The sequence below is a fragment of the Artemia sp. Qi Xiang Cuo genome, chromosome 3, assembly GCF_049724085.1.
Source record: "Artemia sp. Qi Xiang Cuo chromosome 3, ASM4972408v1, whole genome shotgun sequence".
NCBI classification, from domain to species: Eukaryota; Metazoa; Arthropoda; class Branchiopoda; order Anostraca; family Artemiidae; genus Artemia; species Artemia sp. Qi Xiang Cuo.
The window spans coordinates 17,853,242-17,870,448 of record NC_142796.1 but is presented as its reverse complement, the minus strand read 5'-3'; the positions used below and the strand labels follow the sequence as shown (position 1 = coordinate 17,870,448).

The window sequence follows — 17,207 nt, the reverse complement described above, 5'->3', positions numbered from 1 at the left end:
ACAGTTCTTCATATGTTGACAAAACAAAGTATCGTCTTTATGAAATGAGTTTAAATCATTTCGAATGTAGTTTCCCAATCGCTATTTCTTACATCCTTCGTTGTCAAGAATTTTATTTTCAAGTTGAATAGAATTCTAGAACGTATTCACTACTATACAGCTTAAGCCTTCAGTTGGATTTTGAAATTGATAGCCGACAGATTGTTTCTACAGCTGAATTGTAATTTTGCAGATTTTTTTTTGCTGTTTTTAGATAAGATTTTCTTAATGTTTAATACTCAATTGTTTAACCCCTGATAGAAAATACAATCTTCTTTCTGAAACATTTTTACCCTCCCCCCCCCCCAAAAAAAACCTTGTATTGAGACAAAATTTAGCAATAGAATAAGCTATGTACAAGGTTGGGGAATTAAAGATTGAAACGGAAGATACCCCAAAACTACGATTCATACACAAATTGTAAATTATTGTCTATAGGGGGGGGGGAAGGGGGCTATCATTTTTAAACGATATTACCTCATTTTTTTATTGAAAGCAAGGATACCAAAAAGATAATTATTTTTTCATTTAAAGTGGGGACAGAAGAAAATGATATCAAATTCTCTGGGAAACCATTGAAATATTTTGATCGACCCAGGCCCCCCCCCCCATTAGGACTTGTTCATTGTCTTGGGTATTTTGCGATTTCTTATAGGCTACTGGCCTAATTTGGCTTTTGTGTGTGCTCCCTTTTAATTAGATTCTTTGGATCTTTAGAATGCCACGGCGAATCTATGACTCAGTTTTCCAATAATTTGAGAGGTATATCTGAATAATTTCGACATTTTTGTTGTCTTCTTTGTACCCCTTTAATCATACCCTCAATTTTTTTCAAGGAAAACTAAACTGTTTAACGTAATTTTGCGTGTTTGTTTGAACCATATAGCAACCTAGTTAATTATTAAGTAAATTATTCTTCTAATGAAAGCTGAGACGGCATTCTATCAAGGGGGTATCCAGAGGGGAGGGGGGTAGGTAGGTATTACAATTAAATGATAATATCTCGAAATTTTTTATCGAAAGCCAGGATCCCAAAAAGTTTTTTTTTTAATTTAAAGCAGAGACGGCATCCTATCAAGGTGGTATCCAGGGAGGGGGGGGGGTAGTGAGCTATCATATTTATATGAAAATACCTCGGTTTCTTTTGAAAGCAGGGGTGCCAATGAGTTAATTTTTTTTTATTTAAAGCAGAGACGGTATCCTATCAAGATGGTATCCAGAGGGGGAGGGCATAGGGAGTTATTATATTTAAGTGATAGTACCTTGATTTTTTTATTGAAAGCAGGGAAGCCAAAAAGTTGAAAAGTTGACAAAAATTAACAAGATTTTCGTGAGCTATACTTGATACAGCACTTGCATGGTTTTATCGTCCAAATGGAAAGGGACATATGCGTCCAACCCGTTTTTTTTTTCTTATTGATGAAACGGGTTTACTTTGAAAACATTCATTCATAAGTACCAGGCAGATTCACACTAAAACGAATTGGTGTGACGAAAGTGATATCGACATCCCCACCTAACGTTGCGCTCGAGTGACAATGGCGCCCTTGGTCCAGTGCCCAAGTTACATTAAAAGGCCAGGTCATAATAAAAGCTTTCAATTTGGGAGGTTCAAGGAGGAGTCTTTGACAGTCTCATGACCTCAGGGTACTAGATGTTGCAACGTTCTTACGTATCTACAGTGATTTAAAAAATTCGATCACCCCACAAATGATTACCAAAAGTATGCACAAATATAACAAATGTAACATTTGGAATATTATAACACTTTTGTTTCCAAGCTTTGAAGAATAGCAAAAAAGGCTAAATACCCCTAACTACGCTTGAAAGCTATTTTAAAAAGAAACTCTTTGGAGATTTCCATGGAACTGACCATAGCAGAAGCTTGGAGCCCGGGTGGGGATCAAAGAGGAGTCTTTGAGTATTTTGACAACAGGTGACTTATTGTTGCGACTTTCTTAAATTTGATAATTTCTATGATCATTTGAAAATCAAATCCTAAGCTCAATAACTGATTCTAAGTCTCCTAACATTTTGTTTGGATTAAAAGTGACAAATTAGGAAGAAAATCTCAACGACTTCTTGGAGCTACTTCAGTCTGTATATTATTTCATTTAATTACATTTAAAATGGATGAGCTTTTCATTTTTTACCTAAGAAAATAGCTGGCACTTCATTTTTCTTCATGCCGAATTAACCATTGAGTGTTTTTTGTTTCATTGTAATTAAAGTGTTCTCATGTGAAGTGTTCATTATGATTTTTCAATTTGATAAATTTATTCCTTTTAGATGCAGTCTATAATTTGACTGATATTAGGTATTTATGAATTTATAATTTGGAATGAATCCCCAAAAGAAAAAATGAATACTATCCAAAAGAGCAGCCAAAAACAATAAAAAAATCAGCAGTCCAGCCTTAGCCTACATAACATATATTCTATAAAGAAGCCAAAAAAACTTTAAAATGCACTTTTTTAAAATTGTTATTAAAAACCACTTTTTAATACAAGAAGGCTTTTTAGGAATCCAAAAGAGCAAAAAACAAACAATCAATATCAAAGTCACCTATTTCAACTGTTTTAAAGGTGACAAAACAGATATAGGCAAAGGGTATTAGGAAAAAATTAAGCTTATAAGTTCAAAGTTATATTCAAAGTTTTTACCCAGATAACTGACAAATTTTGTGATACGGAATTTGAAGTTTTGTATGCAGCAATGTTCGATGAAAAAAAAAACTACTAATTTTGATAATTATTTATATTAAGAATTCACACAGCCATTTCATTTCTACCAGATTTCTACTTCTCTTGATAAATAACGAAGAAGACCAGTTTCCAGCCAGCGACTTGTTAATTTTTGAACTCATGAATAGATTCTAATCTTTTGTGAATTTAAGGTGTGATTTGAGAAAGACTGATTAAAATCTTATGGTTTGCGGTCAACACTAATCGCGCCGATGGTGCACCGCTAACATATTACCAGGGGCACGCCGCCGACAGCGTGGCGTGGTGCATCTTACCAGCGGCGTGGCGCGGCGTGCTGTTTTCGGCCCCACCGCCGCCGGTCTTCTCTCATCGGAACGGCGCCGGGGTCTACCCATAAAGTCAAGGAAACTTAATAAAAATCTCACCATATGATTCAGCATATCAGAGAACCCTTTTGTAGAAGTTTTAAGCTCCTATGTACAAAATTTGAAATCATGTGATTTTTGCCCGAACTGAGATCACAGATGCCTCTTCCCTATACTTGTAGAATTCTGAAAAACTAGCACTTTCCTGAAAACTAAGCTCTCTTGAGTTTTTTTTTATAGCTAAACTGTATCGTAAAAGTTGTTGATTAATTGAACTTTCTTTTTTAGACAAAAAAAAAAAACGTAAATGAATAATCAGCAAAAAAATGCTTGAAAGATAAAAACTAAACAGTGCATAACACTGTAACAGTTGTATATAAGGATGTTACAGCTCCTGATTTCATTTTTTGCCGACTTTTTTTTTTTTTTTTTTTTTTTTTTTTTTTTTTTTTTTTTTACGGATCATAAGTATCAAGAACAAACGCCCTTCTCTCGATAATGCTCATGAACATATGAATTAATTTAATAATTGAACTAGCAACGAAAATTTCACTTTCAATCTAAAACAACTTATAACCAACATAATATATAAAAGCACTACAACACTAATTCATGAAATAATTAACAAACTAAAATAAAACCTGGCTAATTCTAAATTCATCGTTTATTTTCTTCTTTACTACAGACACATTAATATAATCTACTTTTGAATTATATAAACCGGGTTTAAACCAGTTTCGAATGAGCCCTCTCCCGACATTCTAGGACCAAGGGGTTGATACGATCACCCTTGGAAAAAAAAAACAAAAAGAAAACAAACATCTTTTTTCTGGCAAAAAAAAATTCAACATTTTCGCAGATAGGAGCTTGAAACCTCCAGTGTAGAGTTCTCCGATATGCTGAATCTGATAGTACGATTTTCATTAAGATTTTTTGACTTTAGGAATTGTTTTTCCTCTCTTTTAACAATCTGTCGAATTTTCTCAAGATTGTAGCCTTTGAAGGGTAACACTAAACTTAATGAAACTATTTGGAATCAACATATTAAGCCGATTCTTTTGATACGTCGAGTGGTATCAAAATTCCGTTTTTAGACTGTCAGATACTATTGAGCCGCGTCGCTCCTTACTTAGAGTTCCTTACCACAAACTGTGTGACAAGGCAATGAAAAACAAAGGGTTTTGCATGTCTCAGATTATCCATAGGCATAGACAGCAGACTCTTCTATTTTACTTTTATGTAAGAAGAGATTTAATTTGCAGTGTACTGTCCGGTAATCAACTGAGTCATCTCAGAACAGGCTTTGACTTCCACTGCTGCTTTGAGATCATCCGAGGGGGCGAAAAAACAAAGAGACAATGGTTTCGTTTTATTCGAGAACAAAGCATACTGCTGTTTATAAAGGGGGGCCTTGAGGGTCTTCCGATCAAGGGTCATGTGTATTTTTTGAAACAGAATTGATTCGAAGGAGAGATATCGCTGCTTTATCGTTGAAAGCAGTATGGAAATAGGATTTATGGTGCGAATATAGCTGCTCACAGGAAGCACGCCGGTTGTAATGCGACCAAAATGTTGTGAACCTTTTTTGTGTTTATCATTACAGCCATTCCAGTCGCCCTTAAGTGCAACGGTAAACAGTCGGCAATAGCAGTAATTGATTCGGCAGATACAGTTTGAAAATACATTTTTTTTTTTTTTTTTAAATGAAGCTCTTAGGCTTAATTGGGCAGTCAAGTAGTAAGTTGACGATGGTCCTTAACATAAAAGAAAAATCAATAATTCAAAATGAACGGGAAAAATTTCGATTTAATAAAATTGAAAACTTTAAATTGAAATTTAAGTTTGGAATTTAAGAAAGAAAAATATTAAATTAAAAGAAAAAATTCAAAGAATTAGTAAACTTAACTTAAAAAGGAAAAAAGGTGATTGAAAACAAAATGCATCTTAACTAGATACGATAAATATGTTAAATACCGATTGCCCAAAAAATGGCCTATAAACATTTGTCTTTTATACCAAACACGGAAGAACAGTAAATAGTTACTTAAAAAAAATTATCAATCATTCAATCTGCAAGCCCAATCCGGTAAATTTCCCATTTAATAGACTTTTTTTTACTAAATCTTTTTAAGCGGTTTGCTTATGTGATTTAAAGCCCCTCTTTATTGCCTTATCTGTCTTAAACTCTTATTTACTAATTTAGCAGGGGAGGGGGGGGGGGAGGCGTAGCAAAAAAAGGTGAAAGACATTCAAAGTGTTCTGAATAGAGAAAATTTTTGCTAACTTACCAATACTCTAATTTAGCTTTCATATCTACATGAAGGGTAGCTCTCGAATCAAGAGCCCAAGAAAGTATATAAGCATTATTTCATAGCTTTTAAACAAGGCTAATATGAGAGGTTTGACAAAACATGAACAGAGTCAAGTTCAAGTTCAATCCGGTTTATTTTAAAAAGAAAACAAGATAAAAAAGAATGAAACACACTGCTCTGTCAAAAATTGGACGTTGAAATGAGATGAGATTCCAGATGAGAGAGCATTAGCAAACATTAAACTCAGGCCATACAAAAAAGAAACAGAAAAAAAAAAATCCAAAACATGTACATAAACTACCAAGGACAGTGAAATGAAATGCGGATGTTTTAGTAAATTTTTGAAAAAGCGGAAACTTACACCGCCATATATATCTTTAACAATTAAGGACATTAAAAAAAAGAGGTCAAGAACCAAATTTAGTGCCATACTTTTGCGGTCCTGTACATGAGATTTCATCTCTGGGAGACGTTTAATATTTTGGATGCCAAAATAAAAAAAAAAAGGAAAGCAAAAGCAGGTGAATTATATGAAAATATAGAAACATTTTGGGAAAAGTTGCTAGTTTTTTTTTGGGGGGGGGGGACGAAAACCTCCCTTCTCCTTTGCACACGTGCCTGTTCTATTGAGTAAAATTTTAAAGTTTATTGTTGTTTAATGAGTAAACAAGCTTAAAGTCTACTTAGCCAAAACTTGACAACTAAACAAACAGCTTCCAACTAATAACCATAAGACAACATTTGAAAGACCCATTAAGTTGATCAGTAAGTTTATTTAGTTCAAAATTATAGATGTGGTTGGTCTAGGATCTTTAAGCACATATTTATTTTTACACTGCTTGGTCAAATGTTTGCTAATTACCTCTCTTCTGGAATTAGACTCCTACTTATATTCCCTCACAGCTCTCATCAGAACCTCGGTTAAAGTAACAAAAACATCAAAGTAAAGTTTTTTTTTGTTTCCTTCGCCTATCTTAGGCTGACAATTTTCCATAGTTTTTTTTTTTTGGTTCTTTCAGACTATGAGGTTTTTATGGCAGTGCTGCATTCTCGTCAGTGTTGCCACGTTAAACCAAGAAAATAAATAGGCAAAGCTAATGAGTTAAACGTGAAACTCTTTTCGTTCGTAAAAATTCAAATATTAACAATCTCTTAATTCCCCAAGACAATTACCCCTTCAAAGGAAAGCTATATCTTCTTGCCCCTGTCTCGGCATAAAAGATTATCAGAGGGTCGTCGTTGCACAAGAGGGACATCCTCAAGGATTTTACAGGGTCAATCCTCAGTAAAATGAAGTTGAGAGCACACTAAAAATCCATAATTCAGAAAATTGGGTTTTCTTAGTTCTTTCCCATAGGCCAATAGAGGTAAATCCCATTGATTATTTCTAGTTTTTTATAACTTTATTTCTAACTATTGGTTATTTCCCTTAGGTGATTTATAATTACTGCTGTCTGGAAAGTTCTTGAATTCTAATCTCTGCGTATTATTTTTATGCTTAAGGGGGAGGAGAAGACTTGAAAGTGCCCCAACAGAAAAAATAATAATGTTCATCGTAAACCATTCGAAAATGATAAAGTTGGTCTTATTTTTCTAATAAAAAAGAAATTTCTCATTCCAAAAACTGCATTTCCTTGGCAGTCAACAGTTTAGATTTATCGCTCAGCTTTTGTTAACCAAAAGTGTTTGTTAACCCGGTTTTTAAAAGGCGGGGCTATATTTGACTTCAGAAATAAAGAATGATGCGATTGGCTTGAAAAAATACGTCACGAAAATAAACCAATGGAGTTAAAACACACCTTATAAAACAGAAATATAGGCAAATAATTCCTCTCTTTCTGTTTGATCTGACTAAATTCTGAACCCTTTGGTCTGAACCCTTTACAAAATTCGCTGATCGGTTTCTCCACGTCTATGTGTATTTGTACCCCTATATATGAGCATATTAATTAGTTAAAAACCGTGATATATTGCTAGATTTCTAAAGTAAGTTATAGTCAATTTCCATGCCAATTACGGAAGTTCTATAAATCCTTTTATAGTTAAGTTTTTATGACTATCCTAGACTATGACGTGGCGAAAGACAGACGTTGGAATATATAGGCAATTAAAAAAAGACACTATGGTTACCATCTTGTTCGATTGAATTTTTTCACTTTTATCAGATACCTTATTAGGATCCATTTGTTAATTCGACGGGATTTTCAAGTTTGACCGGATGAGCATTTTTCGTTCTGTTGCCGTGTCTCTATCCACGATTAAAGTTTGGTTTCTGCCTGACTGACATATTTTAGTTAGGGTTTACAAGAATAATAATTATCAATTTCCTTTCACTTCAAGACCTGACTTTAAATTTTTTGTCTTTGGATTTTTTTGATCCGACTCTTAAACTTTTGTCTCATTATCTGCAACACACTTCCCGGGTCAGTTCATAGGAGTTGTCCTTTTGTAGCTTGTATAAAAATAGTGATAAGATCTCTGGATTTTTTTCTATTTTTCTTCTTTATGGTTTCGAATTTATAGTTTTTTATAAACCTTTTCGCCTATTTTTGTAGTTTGAATTATTAATTAATTTGAAGTATTTAATCTTGACTAAATTTAACATTATCCATATTAATAATGGAATGGATTTATGGCAGTGTCTGTCTTTTTCTTCGGCAATCAGGAAAGATTCAGTTTCCTTAACTCTATGATGATATTTTTTCGCTCATTTTCTGCTGATTTTACAAACACGTTCCTTATTTTCAAACTTGGTGCCTGCTTAACGTAAAACTACAATACTGCACATGGAGGTCTTTTTCACTAAAAATTGAGTTCCCGGGTTTTTCTAAAAAAAAATTTATAAGAAGTATATGGTTGTGTAAGCATCAATTGAAACAATTTAATGGATCAGATTTCATTTTAAGTGCCTTTGGTACTTTTAAGGTACTTTAAGGTACTTTTAAGGTACTTATAAGGTATCCTAAATCGTGTATGTCGATTGCTTATTCTGGTGCTTAGAAAAATCGATAAAGTAATGTAGATAACACGATAGTACATCCGATGGGTACCAACCGTATCGGTACTAACAAAAACCGTTTTGTTTGGAAAACACAAATCAATAGAATAGATCCAAGAAAACAGGAAATTAATATTTACTTATGTTAATACCAACACTACAAATTGCGCTACAAATTGTCTGGGATTGCTCCAATCGAGAGATGCATGAATAAATCTCGCCCTTCCTCTCGAAACCCAATTTAAATAATCTTTCTGAACTGAAATCCACTTTGCCTGATTTCCCAGGGACTGGAATTAGCAAGGTGTTATCCCAAGTTCAGATACCTTTGGTTTCCGAAATTAGAAAACTGCTACCCCGAATTTAGATCCCAAAGGGCGCAGGCCTGGGCACAGAAGACCCAATTTTATTGATAATCCTTATTTGATCCTCAACATGATTAGAAGTTTCTATTTTATCCAACATACGTTATATCTTCTTTTGTTCAATACGAAACTTAATGGGAATCTAGTGTTTTTTTTTATATCAAAACTATGTGTATCTTATTTTTAAGACCAGGCAAAAACGTTCCTTGTACAAACTATTGCTCATTAATAACAATTAAAAAAAAACGAAAAATGTTTCCGTCTTCTCCATGTCCTGTAAAATTTTTACAGTACAAAATAAAGCCTTTTGAAGTGCCAAAGCCAATTGAACTAGATCCCTTTTAATTTTTGACTAAAAATTCAGTTTTAAATACATTTTGGATGAATAGTTGATCAGCTGACGGTTGCTACAGTCACTGGAGAAGCCTCATTGGAGCAGCCGGAAGCCCTAGGTCAACTCAGATATATACGCTCCTTCCCCAGTCCAACCGATTCAAAGCTTCACTCTTTACTTTCCCCCGTGATGAAGTTTCAATTATTTTTAAAATACATTTTTGTGATCCTTTCTAACCTCATTTAGACTGCTCATACAAACTACTATTCGCTTGATACCAGACAGATGCCCATGTCATAGTTCCGTTCATAGGTCCATGTCATAGACCCCTGGGCAGTGGCAGATCCAGGGGGCGAGTGGGGTTCCCCCCTTAACGTAGTCTAAAGTAGTGTAATTGACTTAATTAACGCCAGTTTGCGTTAATTAAACTTGTTCCTAATGCAAGTTTTTCGGATCAACCTATTTTGCCCCCACTCCCTAAAAAAATCCTGGATCCGCCCTTGCCCATCGGAACATTACCCTCATTGAACTCTGTCCTCAACTGTACTTCTTGTGTATGATTAAATAAAAAAAAACAATTTTTTCAATTGAAAGTAAGGAACAACATTAAAACTTAAACAAACAGAAATTATTAACGTATGTGAAGGGGGTTGCCCCCTCCTCAACACCTCGCTCTTTACGCTTAGTTTTTTAGTACTTTTAAAAAGCTTATTGTCTTAAATAACGACCGTCATGTCTCAGGAGTCATTTTTAAAGCATTGGGACAAAATTCAAACATTAGTGTAAAGAGTGAGGTGTTGAGGAGGGGGCACTTCGTATACGCAGTAATTTCTGTTCGTTTAAGTTTTAACGTTGTTCCTTACTTTCAGTGGAAAAAATTTGTTTTTTTTTATTTAATTTCTGATTGTTTTTTAAATTATGCCAGGAAATCTGACCCCACCTACACGGAGAAATCCCCCTCCCCACGGGAATATCTTCTAGACAATCCAATCTCGGTGGAAATTTACCTTGATAGGTAGAAATGAAACTGGAAGCCCACGCCTCTCACGCCAAACCAACAAAACAGTAAGCTAAATGATTGTAATGTCGCAACAGAAGAGGGTCGTTAACCGTTGAAAAAGCGTAACTTCAGGATTACGGGGATCGGCAGTGACGGATACAGTGGATCCGCCCATAACGTTAAATCAGTCACAATGTACGCTAGAAGACCTTCTTTTTAACCCTCTGACTGAAAAGCGATGAATTAGCGTCCGTAAGTAAAAGTACGCTTTTTTAGCGTAAGGCCCACTTGCTGCACCATAATTTAGCGTAAAAATACGAACGGATTTTTTACCTTGTACTATGTAACAAATATCGTTAATTCTTTCTAAGTTTCCCTAGGAAATAATCATTTAATCTAGTTATGCGCTGTTGCTTTGTCATATATATAATATGTAACATTATCATGTATATAAATATATAAAAATATTTTTTTGAAAACAGAAGTAAGAAAAAGCATTAAAAGGCCAAGGACTTACTAGGATTACATACGCCTTGAAGAACTCCCCGTGCAGTCGCTTCTGCTGCTAGAAGTAAGTTTTCACTAGACACATGACAAAGGGTGCCATCTTTAGCGTCGTCGACTAAAAAAAATGGATTAGTAAAGTCTAGTATCAAAATAAGACATAGAGAAAATAACTTGAGAGACCTTAAGAGACTCATAGGAGTTTACGAGAGCTAAATAAAAGATAATATTAGCTGCGTTGCAAAAACACTCAGAAGCATTGTGAACCATCCAGGAAAGAGTGTTTTCCTTAGGACTATTAAAATTCAAAATAAAAACATTAATATTTCACTTGGATGTGTTTTAAATAATAATGGTTGTGTTGTAAAAATAAAAAGTATTTTTGCTAGGACTGGGAGCAGTCCAGAACCATTGTAAACCTTCCAGGTAAACCGGTAACTGAGAAGGGACCTTCCACGTTTATTTTAAGAAGTTAATGAGTTTTTTAGCTACTCCATGTTTTTTACCATTGTAAAGAGTGGGTAAAAATTAAATAATAATATTAATAACAATAAAGACCTTTGTTTAGTCCTTTCTTTAGGTCACTAAAAATAAAAAGAAACATGAACATTTTCTACTTGGATGTGCTTTTGACCAATAATAGTTGTGTTATGAAACTAAAAAGTACTCTTGCTTAGATTGGGTGTGGTTCAGAGGCATTGTGAACCGTCAAAGGTATAGTCGTTCTTTAGGTCGGTAAAATTAGAAATGAAAAATATGAATAAATTTTGTTCTAATCTATACGATATTTAGTATTAGACATAAATTTAAACCAACGTTTAGCATATTATACAAATATAATAAACAGAAGGGGTATTTTTTTTAATTTTGTGCATATTTTTAATGCATTGAAATGTACTATGATTTTTTTTGGCTATATAATATAAAAAACAAGTTTTTTTCAACTGAAAGTAAGGACTGGGACCTTGCGGTCAACTCTATTCCCACTTGAGGAGTGGCACCCCTCGAGGAAATTATAGCCTAGTAAACAACACAGCATTCGCACGTGATTCTGATTAATGGATAATTCTTCTGGGCTTTGTATATTTTGACGGGTGTGTTTGGGCTGAAAAACCTCTTCCTAGCTGACTTATCTACTGTGGGCTGCCTCCCCATAGTAGCTTAATTTTTGTAGGCATGAATATATAAGGAGTCGAAGGCAATAGGCTTGAGATTGTCTATGCAGGATTTCAACTCTTGTTGATAGAAGAATATCGCCAATTGCTGAAAACCATGTTGTGACCAAGATGGGCCCAGGATTGCACAAAGCCTCCATTCATGGAGGTCCCAGGGACTTTTTGCTGTCCGGTTCTAAGCCGGCTTAAGCACTTCGGTGTAGACTTGAGAAGATATGTGACCCCCGTCCCGCACTGGTATCCGGGATCATTGCTTTTCCTGAGGCGAAAATAATTTCAATGATTTAAAGAACATGAAAATTGGAACTTGGAATGTAACGACGTTAAAAATGACTATCGTATCTCGTATCGACATTTTGACTGACGAATTCAGACGATTCGAACTGGATTTATTGGGAGTTTCAGAAACTAGGAGATATAGAATTTGTTTACTCAAGCAGCAAGGATGGGGTACATAGACAGGGAGTAGGGCTCATGATAAAAAAGGAAGCTGCTAAGTCTTGTTTAGGCTGGGAAGGTATTAACTTATTCTAACCTCAACCCTGCAGGGTTGTGTTCTATACACCCCTTTATATGGATTATTTTGATGGACTTTGCCTTAAGGAGCACAGGAAAGGCAATGGGAGACCACGGAATCAAATGGGGAGGAAAAAGTCTCCTGAACTTTGATTATGCTGATGATTTAATCATCCTAAATGGAAATTTGAGCAAAATGAAGGAAGTTCTAGAGATTTTGCGCGTTCAGGGTGCAACAATAGGTTTGAAAATTGATTTTAAGAAGACTAAGTCACTAAGGCTAGGAATAAGTGAAGATGAAAAGGTGAGGCTTGGTAACGAACAGATGGATCAAGTGGGCAGCGTCATTTACCTTGGTAGTATAATTAGTAAAGACAGTAAGAGCAGTCAATATGTCAACAATAGAATAGTTAAGGCTAAGGGTGTTTTTTCACGGCACGAAAACGTTTGGAAGAATAGGAAGATCAGTTTGCAAACCCAAGATTAGAATATTAGAAGCTACAGTGATGACAGTGGTCAAATATGGCTCTGAAGCATGGGCGCTTCGAAAAGCGGATGAAGATTTGCTAGATGTTTGCCAGAGAAATTGCTTAAGGATTGTTCTGGGTACCTAGCTGACTGACCGTATTTTAAACAATAGGCTGTACGAAAAATGTGGTTCAATACCACTCTCTAGGGCTATAATCAAAGAAAGGTTTAGGTGGCTAGGGCACGTTGTGCGAATGAAGGATGACGGATTGCCAAAGATTGTTCTTTTCGGCCAACCGTCTAGGGCTAAACGGAAAGCAGGTCGTCCTCATCTGGGGTGGGAAGACTTCGTAAAAAAAAATTTAAGGGAAATGGGGACTTCGTGGGAGGATGTAAAGAGGGAGGCTTTGAATAGATTGGGATGGAGGAGCGTGCGTAGCTGTGTTGGCCTCAGGCGGCTTGGTGCTGCGGTGAGTTGTTAGTAGCAGTAGTAGTAGTAGTAGAAAGTAAGGAACAACATTTTGACTTAAAACGAACAGAAATTATTACGTATATGAGGGGGTTCACCCCTCGTCAATACCTTACTCCTTACGCTAAAGTTCCAATTTTGTTCCAATTCTTTAAAAATGACCCCTGAATCACAAAGGCCCATTGATTAGAATAAATCGCTCTTTTGAAAGTACTAAAATACTTTAGCGTAATGAGCGAGTCATTGACTATGGGGCGAACCCCTTCATATACGTAATAGTTTCTATTCGTTTTAAATTTCAATGTTGCTCCTTACTTTCAGTTGAAAAAACTTGTTTTTTTTAATTTAATTTCTGATTGTTTTTTAAATAATGCTGTGAAATCCGTTGCCACCTTCATATAAATGTTCCTTGCCCCATGAAAACTTCCTCCGTGAAAAGATCCTCCCACATAACCCCCCACCACCGCCCCCCAGAAGAAAAAATCCCCCTGAAAACGTCTGCATACTTCCCAATAACCAATCCTATATTTAAACTATGGGCAAAGTTCATAACTTGCAACCTTTCCCCCGGGGACTGTGGGGATCAAGTTATCTTCAAAGACATAGTTATAAAATTTTTCGAATATGTTGAACAAAATGGCTGTCTCAAAATTTTGATCGGGTGATTTCGAGAAAAATGCGCGTGGGAGGGGGCCTAGTTGCCCTCCAATTTCTTTGGTCGCTTAAAGAAGACTCTAGAACTTTTAATTTCGTTCTACTGAGCCCTCTTGCGAAATTCTAGGACCACTGGTTCGATACGATCACCCCTAGAAAAAAAAATACAAATAAACATGCATCCGTGATGTTTCTTCTAGCAAAATATACACAATTCCACATTTTTCGAGATAGGAGCTTGAAACCTCTACAGTAGGGTTCTCAGATATTCTGAATCTGACGGTGTGATTTTCATTTAGATTCTATAACTTTTAGGGGGTATTTCCCTTTTTTTCGAAAATAGGGCAAATTTTCTCAGGCTCGTAACATTTGTTGGGTACGACTAAACTAGATGAAACTTATATGTTTGAAATCAGAATAAACATCCAATTCGTTTGACGTATCTATTGATATCAAAATTCCGGATTTTAGAGTTTCGGTTACTATTGAGCCAGGTCGCTCTCACGAACTGTTTGATTATTTTGTTTGGCAATTGGCTGAGCTATACTGTCATCTAGCTGTCAGATTCTGCAAAAAAAGAGAAAAGATAACAGTTTTAAGCTCTTTGAACCCGTTATTGTAACTAGATTGACATTTTGCAGCATGTATAAATGATCGAAAAGAAAAATGACTGACTAGACATCATTAGAAGTCTAGACGTTCTTAATCAGTTAATATGCTTATAAAAGAAGTAATACTTTTAGTGAGAAAAAGTAATACTACTTTCTCAAGAGGTTTCACTACAAAACCATTATTTGCTAGCTTCAAATGATCCGTAAAACATTTTATTCTTATGGTCAGAATATAATCCCTAAACGTTTATTTTAGTGCTACTAACAAAGTCATAAGAACAATTAAGTATTTCAAACAGTTCATGGTAACGAACTGTCAGTAAGGAGCGACTCGGACCTATAGTAGCCGAAACTCTAAAAAAGAATATTTTGATAACAATAGATATATGAAAATAATTGTTTTTTTATGCTTATTCTTAACACACAATACTGATTAAATTTAATGTTACCAATTAAAAGCTACGAGTCAGAGAAAATTTGTCTGTTATTCCAAAAAGGTGAAATTACTCAAAAAAAACAAACAAATGAACTTAATGAAGATCACATAATTAGATTCTTCATATCAGTAATTCCTATTGTAGAGATTTAAGGTTGATCGCATCGAACCGATCGTCCTAGAATATCGAGATAGAACTGATTTTAACGGATAATAAGAATTCTAGGGCATTTCGTAAATGACCAAACAAGTTATACCCCGGGTAAGTGGTGTTTTCAGCCATTTTGTGGCACCTACGATATTAGTTTCTCGTCTTTCTTCATTTAGAGTTTAGACTATGCCTAAATATGGGTAGTGTGCGATGATACCTTCCTTCTTACCACAGAAACATTTTTCTGATATTTATCTTAAAGCTTGACTTTGCTAAACTGATTTGCTTCGTATATCATAAAATTATATACAATGATGTAAAAGCTAAGCGCTCATTGCATAGCCTCGGATAAAATAAATTAAAGGAATCTTCTTCACTTTCTACCCCGTTTTTCTTAACTCGGTGAGACATTTCCTTTTGATATTCCACAAAAATCTATATACGAGTACACATAATAATATATAAAACAATATATATCGCGCTTTCCTTCAGAGGAAGTATTTCCTGAATAATAAATAGCCAGCCAGAGGCTGTCGGACGACCAATGACATGGACCTATTTGAGTACAATTACTGAAACTCCCAATTTATTCCAAGCCATGTTTTATTACAGGGGACCTTACAAATCAGTCATCTGCTAGTAGTGAATGTATTAATAGATGTCTATTTAATGGGTTGCATCCTTTTGTAAATATCCCTACAAAATTTACGGGGACGTTAGCTATAGTTCTGGATAATATCCATCCTAATATTCCAATAAATTTTCAGAAGGTTCTCATCTACGATGAATTTGACCGCTTTGGAGTCTCAGATGGCTTTAGAGCTGCATAAAGGATGCTAAAGACCAGAAATCAAGAAGAATTAAAGTTATCAATCAAACTGTGATGGTTAAATTAAACAATTATACTAGAAAGGTAGATGGGGATGAAGTTCTAGGTAAAGTTAAGGATGTAGATTTGAGGTTTATTTTATTCTTTGAGAAGCTGCACAAGTCAGTTACATTGAGACCACTTAGCAGAAACTAATCAAGAATAAAACCTTGGATTAGTCCCAGTTATCTTGAAGCTGATTCAATTTGAATACAATTTAAGAAATTACAAAAAAATATACGGAAAAAGTCTCAGGAGCTGGAAGTATAATCTCTAAAAAAACTCGGGAATTAATAATAAAAGTGATTGGATTTCAAATAAGTTGTGTACCTGATGAATGATCTTGTGCAATGGGAGTGACTTTAAAGTAGGAAATAATATATGCAATGAATTTCGGAGTTATTTTTGGAACCTTGGTCCAAATATAGGTATATCAGTAGTTTCGGATGTGAAGTGCGAGTCTCTATTGAAGGACTTGATTGTTATATGTGGTTACCTTAGACTTGTAACAATTGAGGAAATTAAATAAATTACTTATGGGTTGTGTAGTAATTCATCTAGTAGTGATAATATTACCCTAAAACACTTAAATGTATTTTCCCTGTTATTTCTCAAGTTAATTTTGAGATAATTAATGAGTTTTTTCATCAAGGAAAATCCCCATATTGTTCTAAATTGTCCTTGTAACCCCAAGTCATAAGGGTGATATTCAAAATGACCCTGGGAATTATAGACTTATATTTTTCTCACAATTTCCTGTGTTTTAGAGAAGTGTTTTAGCACAAGAGCGATGAGTTTTTTAAAGGATCACAACTTACTGTTAGAGACACAATTTGCTAATGATGGTGTTTAGATAAAAGTTTTAAATTAGGTGCTATGTTTTTGGGTTTGATTAAAGCTTTCGACATGATGGACCATTAAAATTTGCTTTAAAAACATCCGGTATAGGGTCTGAGGGTAAAAACTCGAGTTTTCTGAAAAGTTTCTTAAGTAATCTTTACCATAATGTCAAACTAAATGATTCTGCTAAAAAAAACAAAAAAACAGTAGAAATAGGTGGTCCACAAGGATTAGTCCACAATCCCACAATATTCTTTTCACAATATGCTATATTGGGATTACTCCCACAATACTCTTGATATTTATAAATGATTTAGGAGATTATTTAAATAACATACGTTGCAAAATAAATGGACTAACAGAAAACCCAACTAACAAAACAGCTTCCTTTTTGCTG

General features: G+C 34.8%; 2 protein-coding genes across 2 annotated transcripts in view; one reads left to right on the top strand and one right to left on the bottom strand.

The window, feature by feature from the left end:
* Positions 1-17,207, bottom strand: part of LOC148953822 (uncharacterized) — a 129,438-nt gene that overhangs the window by 88,169 nt on the left and 24,062 nt on the right. The window contains exon 2 of the mRNA XM_089086832.1: positions 10,636-10,740. Coding sequence (XP_088942958.1) covers positions 10,636-10,740 — 105 coding nt within the window. The remainder of the gene's footprint in view (positions 1-10,635; positions 10,741-17,207) is intronic.
* The window catches only part of LOC148953823 (uncharacterized), a 140,058-nt gene that overhangs the window by 102,219 nt on the left and 20,632 nt on the right, over positions 1-17,207 (top strand). The window lies entirely within an intron of this gene.